The following is a 6,885-nucleotide window of genomic DNA, read 5'->3' as shown; positions in this document are numbered from 1 at the left end:
AAAGGCAGGTTCCAGCAGTAGGTAGGCGTGGCAGGACGAATGAGCCGGTAGCTCCACCCTTGAGCAGGCAGGTTCCAGGCTGGGGGAAGGGAGGCCACAGGTTCGGCTTCATACCCAGTCCTGGGTATCTATTTTAAAAATACTTTTATAGAACTTTGGGCCCCATGCATGCTAGGCAAATGCCTGCCACTGGGCTATACACTCTTCATTTAAAAACAGGGTCTTTGTTGTCCATGCACTCCTGACACATGTTGACACCGCTGCACTATTTAGGAAAGCAACGGTACAGAGGTGGTTTCCCTGCTTCGTTATAAATGAAAGGATCAACTAGCCATCTGCCTTTTGTTCCCCCTGGTAGCCTAAATGTGCATTCCACTGTACAAAGAAAGGGTAAGCCCAAAGCTATTAGTCTCACCTCTAAACAAGCGAACTTTCTTGGTATCCAGGTAGGCCATTCACTTCTATAGACTACTCAGGAGCTGCCCAAGGTACAAGCCCAGTCAACTTACCATTCTAGTCATTCAGTTTTACCAGACGCGCCTTTTTGCATCAGATCGTTACCACCGCTCCCTTCTCATCTAGTACTTTTCAGAATTCCTGGCTGTGACACCTTTATGATCGTAGGATGTAGCTGTTCAAAAATCCATGTTGTCACTGTGTGACTTTCCCTTTGGAAGACCTGTAGAAACGTCTTCTCCAAGTAGGGCAAACAAACGTTGGAGAACACAAGAAGAGCTTCCCATTCATAACACTTCTCACTACCTGCTTAGAGACACAGGAGCCACCTTCTTGCCCTTAAGAATCCGTTGGCTTCATTCAAATGGGCCGCCTTCACTGACACCCAATCAGAACGCCCGATCTTCAGCTACCAATCAATAAACGAATGCAATAGATAGGAGGAAAGTAGGCAAGAAGCCATCTCGCAGCGCCATTACACTTTAGGGCAGGGAGGTTAAGAAGTCGGCATGGCGTTCGGGTCAATAAAATCGATAGCTGGAACCTGCCTGTGTTCTAGGCAGCGGTGGTGCAGAAGCAGCGCCGCCATCTTCCCCGAAGGCATCTTCCGGTGCCTCTCACCCAAGTTCCACCGGGAGTTCCCTGAATAACGGTCTGTGTCGGGCCGCCCGGCCCTTCAGGCAGCCGATTCAGATTTCCTCCGGGCCTTCCCGACGGAGCTTCTAGGTCTCCGGGTCCCCGTGGCAAGGCCGGGGAGCAGGTCCGATGGCGCCACCTTCGGCTCCGCTTCTCCTGCGGGCACCCGGAGAGGCTGGACCTACTCGGAAAAGGGGCAGGAGGCCAAGGGCCTTGAAGTTCGCGGACGTAGCCGTGTACTTCTCCTCGGAGGAGTGGGGGTGTCTGCAGCCCGCTCAGAGGACTCTGTACCGGGATGTGATGCGCGAGACCTACGGCCTCCTGGGCGCGCTCGGTGAGGCCCGGCCCAATCTGCTTACGCGGGGCCTAAGGGATGATGGAGCTTGAGGGCGGGGTAGAGTGGGGGCAGGGAGCCCAGGGTCCTGACCTGCGATCGGCTTGTTAGGGGTTGGCGTTTATTTTTTAGCATCCTTTCTTCGGGCCAGCTCTCTAAGTGGTTCTCCTTTCCCAGGATGCGCAGGTCCCAAGCCAGCTCTCATCTCCTGGTTGGAACGAAATCCCGATGACTGGGAACCAGCAGCCCTAGATCCGCAGGAGTACCGGAGATGGGTAACATTCCAGAGAAGTGAGTGAAAAATAACCACGAAAACCATACTGCCTTCCTGTGTAATGCCCTACACTGTCGACCCAATCTAAATTTGTCGTCTGATGAGAGTTAACCAGGTTGCTTGTACTGTGGCAAACGAACTACAAGCGGTACTTCGTTGACATAAGTGAATTACTGAGCTTTGAAAAAGATAACTACTGCTTTCCAGGATCCGGGACTTAGCTTCCATTGAACTCCTCCAATTCCCATCGGTCCTGGGAATACTAGAAAGAGTCCTTAACCACTGAGACATCTCTCTAGCCCCTGGTTCACTCTTGACTTTAAAAAAGAAAAAGCCCCATTGATTGGAATGTTCATCTAGGCTTGTGAACTACTGGATGAAATACAGTCCAAGGTTGTTTTTTTTTTTTTTACAACTCTCTCAAAGTGCTCCTAGACCAACAGCTGCATATTTGGGAGTTGTCTTGGTCAGAGGTTTCTGTGCTGTGGTAAACACCATGAACAAAAGTGGCTTGGGGAGAAGAGGGTTTATTTCATTGATATTTTCATGTAAACATCCATCATCAGAGGAAGGCAGGGCAGGGCAGGGCAGGAACATCAAGACAGGAACTGAAGCAGAAAGCCACAAGGAAGGCTGCCTCCTGCTTGCTCTCCTACTTTCTTACACATTCAGGAACATCTGCCTAGGGATAGCACTACCCACAGTGGGCTGGGCCCTCCCATGCCAATCTTAATCACTAATTAAGAAAATGTACCACGCTGGGCGTGGTGGCACACACCTTTAATCCCAGCACTCAGGAGGCAGAGGCAGGCGGATTTCTGAGTTCGAGGCCAGCCTAGTCTACAAAGTGAGTTCCAGGACAGCCAGGGCTTTACAGAGAAACCCTGTCTCGAAAAACCAAAAAAAAAAAAAGTACCACAGGCCAGTCTGGTGAGGACATTTTCCTCCGTTGAGGTTCCCTCTCCCAATCACACTAGCTTGGATCAGGTTGACATAAAACAAGTCAGCTCAGTTGACGCCTTGGCAGCTTGACACACAAACCCATCCCTTTTAACCATAACCTTTGTTTTTTTGTTCATTCCAAGATCTCAATTCAAACACTCAATTCAGACTCTCCTTAAAATACCTAAAGTCTCTTTCAAAGTTTCTCTATAATATCCAAAACCTCTCTAAAATTAACTATGGGTTCCTAAAAAAAAAAAAAAAAAACACTTGCATACTTGTTTATTCCAATAAGTAATAACCAGTGTACAGTTACAGTAAAATCAAACCCAAAGTCTACATGTGACGCTCAGTGCCAGCCTTCTGAGACTCTGCTCCTCTAGGCTCCAGAGGGCTTGGCAGTGGCACTCGTCTGTCATCCACTGTACACACAGCCAGCTCACAAAGCTCTAAAGCTGCTGTGAGTGGTCATCTGTGCCAGTGTTCCCTCCAAAACACCGGAGTTCTGGGTACACCAGGAGCCTTTCTTGGGATCTCTTTAGAGACACTGAGCCTGCCACGTGGTGCCAGGCCTTAATTTATCTCCATGACCCCCCCCTCAGTCCTGAGGTTTGTACTTCAACTGAGGCTGTGCATTTACCAATGGTCGGTCTGGGCTTTCCAGTCACAGTGCCAAGCCTCATTGCTCTCCATGACCCTTTATGCCTTCAAAACTAGTACATCCGGGGACACTTACACATAGTCAACTTTAGCTGCCAACAGGAGCCTTGGCCCCTTCATGGACCACAGCTGCTGTGTGCTGATCCTGAGGAGGTACTCCCAGATTTATCATCCTTGCTGATGCTGGTGTTTGGTTTTGTTTTGTTTTGTTTTTCACTTGTGTCAATTTCTTGGATCCAGCTAATAGCATCAATTGCCCCAGTTAAGCAAAGGTTTCCCTTTAGTGGTTTTTAATAAACGAATATCACATAAATGGTAGAATCGTAGGCAGTCTCAAACTTCACTCCAGAGCTTTATAAGCTGTGCGTCGGCCATGCACTGCTCTCAGCATTATCTTCTGAGTCCCCACAGAGTAGCCCACAGAGCTCTGAGCACCCAGTAGCCTTTCCTGCTCCAAAGTTACTATCACACCCTCCCCCAAACAGGTAGCAAGGCTTAATCACAGCAATACCCCACTCCTGGTACCATTGTCTGTGTTAGGGTTTCTATTGCTGTGGTAAACACCATGACCAAAAGCAGCTTGGAGATGACAGTTTTTCCTTCCACTTCCACATGACCAGATATCGTCAAAGGAAGTCAAGGGCAGGGACTGAAGCAGAGACCATGGAGAAGGGCCACTCACTGGCTTGCTTCTTGTAGTTTTCTAAGCCTGCTTTCTTATATACCCAAGGCCTCCTGTCCAGAAAACCTGGTGAAGTCATTTTCTCCACTGAGGTTCCCAGATGACTCCAGCTTGTGTCGAGTTGACATAAAACCAGTACAGGAATGTTTTTAAAATTGCAAATCCTGGGCTGGAGAGATGACTTGGTTAAGACCATCTGCAGCTTTTCCTGAAGCTCTGAGCTTGGGTCCCAGAGTCCACATTGAGCTATCTTGTATGTAGGAAAGGCATGGGAAACCGGATATATTTGCCCTGCATCATAAGCTCCGGCAAGGATGGCGTGGAGGGCTGCTCCCTGGGTAGAGTGCTTGCCTCCCGCTGCACAGCTCAGGGTTTGCTCCCCAGTGCTGCGTGTAGATAAGGGTGGCACCTGCCTGTAATGTTAGCCCTTGGGAGGTGGAAGCAGGAGGGAAAGAAAGAAGTTCAAGGGCATCCTCAGTTACATAGTGGGTTAGAGGCCAGTCTAGGATACATGAGACCCTGACCAAAAATCAAACAAAAACCCAGAACATTGGAAGAAACTAAGTAGGGACAAAGGTTTCTGTGTACCCCTGAGCTACTCCACGGTTACAAAAAAACATTCAAGTTTTCTGTCGGATTGTTTGTACGGACAAAGTCTCATGTATCTTAGTAAAGCCTCGGATGTGCTGTGTGACACAAGGATGAGCCATGAGCCACTATGTATGGTGCAGGATCCAGGCAAGCACCCTGCCAAACAAGCCAAACCGTTAGCCCTGAAACACTCTGTTTTAAAGTCAGTCGAATATCCTTAAAAAAAAAAAAAGAAAAGAAAAACAAACAAACAAACAAAAACACTACCTGGGTTGCTTGAGGGGCTCTTAATGCCCTCCATATTTCCACAACACGCTTAACTGTCTCTGATCCTAGTAATTAACAGGAGCGCAGTGAATTGGTCTTGAAGTCTTTAATGTTGTTCATGGGAAAGCATAGAAGTCTAGTGTTTGCTAATTCTCTGTTTCCTGGTAGAGACCAGAACCAAGCAGAAGACTGAAGAGAAGGAAGTATTTCCACCTAAGGAAGCACCCCGAAAGGGGAAACGAGGGCGGAAGCCCAGCAAACCCCGGCTGATTCCCAGGCAGACATCCGGGGGCCCCATCTGCCCTGACTGTGGCTGTACCTTCCCTGACCACCTCGCCCTGGAGAGCCACAAGTGTGCCCAGAATCTGAAGAAGCCCTATCCCTGCCCGGATTGTGGGCGTCGCTTTTCCTACCCATCCCTGTTGGTCAGTCACCGGCGGGCACACTCCGGTGAGTGCCCTTACGTTTGTGACCAGTGTGGCAAACGTTTTTCCCAGAGGAAAAACCTGTCTCAGCACCAGGTCATACACACAGGCGAGAAGCCCTACCACTGCCCCGACTGTGGCCGCTGCTTTCGCAGGAGCAGGTCGTTGGCCAATCACCGGACCACGCACACCGGTGAGAAGCCTCATCAGTGCCCTAGTTGTGGGCGTCGCTTCGCCTATCCATCTCTGCTCGCTATCCACCAACGGACACACACAGGGGAGAAGCCCTATACTTGCCTAGAGTGCAGCCGTCGCTTCCGCCAGCGCACTGCCCTGGTCATCCACCAGCGCATCCACACTGGAGAGAAGCCTTACCCATGTCCTGACTGTGAGCGGCGTTTCTCCTCCTCCTCTCGCCTGGTTAGCCATCGGCGTGTGCACTCTGGGGAGCGGCCCTATGCCTGTGAGAACTGCGAAGCCCGCTTTTCTCAGCGCAGCACCCTGCTCCAGCACCAGCTCTTGCACACAGGCGAGAAACCCTACCCCTGCCCAGACTGTGGACGTGCCTTCCGGAGGAGCGGCTCCTTGGCCATCCATCGCAGCACGCACACGGAGGAGAAGCTGCACGCCTGCGATGACTGCGGCCGCCGCTTTGCCTATCCCTCACTGCTGGCCAGTCATCGGCGTGTGCACTCAGGCGAGCGGCCCTATGCCTGTGACCTTTGCTCCAAACGCTTTGCCCAGTGGAGCCACTTGTCTCAGCACCAGCTTCTGCACACTGGGGAAAAGCCTTTCCCCTGCCTTGAGTGTGGCCGGTGCTTCCGCCAGCGGTGGTCCCTGGCTGTCCACAAGTGCTGCCCCAACACCCCCAATGGTAGCCCTAGACCTCTTATAGGAGGGCCCAGCCAGAGGAGCAGTGCTCTTTAGCATAACAAAGATGACAGAAAGTCACTTTATGGAGGGGTGCAAAACTCAGGAGTAGCTGCCAGAGGTCCTACAGAACAGGAGCAGACCCAGAGCCCTGGCCCCCTGCTCCACAGCCTGAACTCCAGTGTATTCCACCACACTGGGTGCCCTACAGCATGTCTGAAATGGTTACCAGGCGAGATGATGCCATGTGATTAAAGTTTTCCAGGCTAACTTGTCTTAAAATAATATGGGTGTGTTCTTCTCCCAGCCTCTTTTAGGGGCTGCCTTCTTGGTTTGTGTATACAGATAATATTCAGTCAGGAGACTGTCATTTATAGAAGGCAGAACCTCCCCTGCTCTGCCTCTATTTCTGTATCATGTGGAAAGCCTGAGTTTGGTTCCATATTTGCAACACTCCTGCCAAGTGATAGGCCATCGCTGAAAAGGGGCTCACTACCTCACATGCGGGCCATTTCCTTGTAGGATGGTGCTAATTTTTAGGAGGCTATTTACTGCATTCTCCTTTGTAAATCCAGTCTAGGGTAAGCTTAATACTTTACCCACAGGGTAGCTCTTCAGAAAACCTAATCAGTCTATTTTGTGCCCAGATTTTTGTGTGTGTTTGTGTGTGTGTGTGTGTGTGTGTGAGAGAGAGAGAGAGAGAGAGAGAGAGAGAGAGAAAGGTTGAATGTGTGATTCTCTCACCTCA

At 50.3% G+C, this 6,885-nt stretch overlaps 1 protein-coding gene across 1 annotated transcript; it reads left to right on the top strand.

Moving 5' to 3' along the window:
- Window positions 1-921: 921 nt before the first annotated feature.
- On the top strand, window positions 922-6,407 carry Znf689 (zinc finger protein 689). Its single transcript, XM_021168154.1, has 3 exons — window positions 922-1,426; window positions 1,604-1,717; window positions 5,011-6,407. The coding sequence occupies exons 1-3, from the start codon at window positions 1,222-1,224 to the stop codon at window positions 6,192-6,194; spliced, it is 1,503 nt and encodes a 500-aa protein (XP_021023813.1). The 5' UTR covers window positions 922-1,221; the 3' UTR covers window positions 6,195-6,407.
- Window positions 6,408-6,885: the final 478 nt, after the last annotated feature.

Source organism: Mus caroli, chromosome 7 (genome assembly GCF_900094665.2).
Source record: "Mus caroli chromosome 7, CAROLI_EIJ_v1.1, whole genome shotgun sequence".
Taxonomy (NCBI): domain Eukaryota; kingdom Metazoa; phylum Chordata; class Mammalia; order Rodentia; family Muridae; genus Mus; species Mus caroli.
The sequence above is the reverse complement of the archived record's forward strand: the minus strand, read 5'-3'. Positions and strand labels throughout refer to the sequence as shown.

Coding starts and splice junctions, on each gene's coding strand:
- Znf689 (XM_021168154.1), top strand. CDS start 1,222: ATGGCGCCACCTTCGGCTCCGCTTCTCCTGCGGGCACCCGGAGAGGCT. Junction 1,427..1,603: donor CGGCCTCCTGGGCGCGCTCG/GTGAGGCCCGGC, acceptor CTCCTTTCCCAG/GATGCGCAGGTCCCAAGCCA. Junction 1,718..5,010: donor ATGGGTAACATTCCAGAGAA/GTGAGTGAAAAA, acceptor GTTTCCTGGTAG/AGACCAGAACCAAGCAGAAG.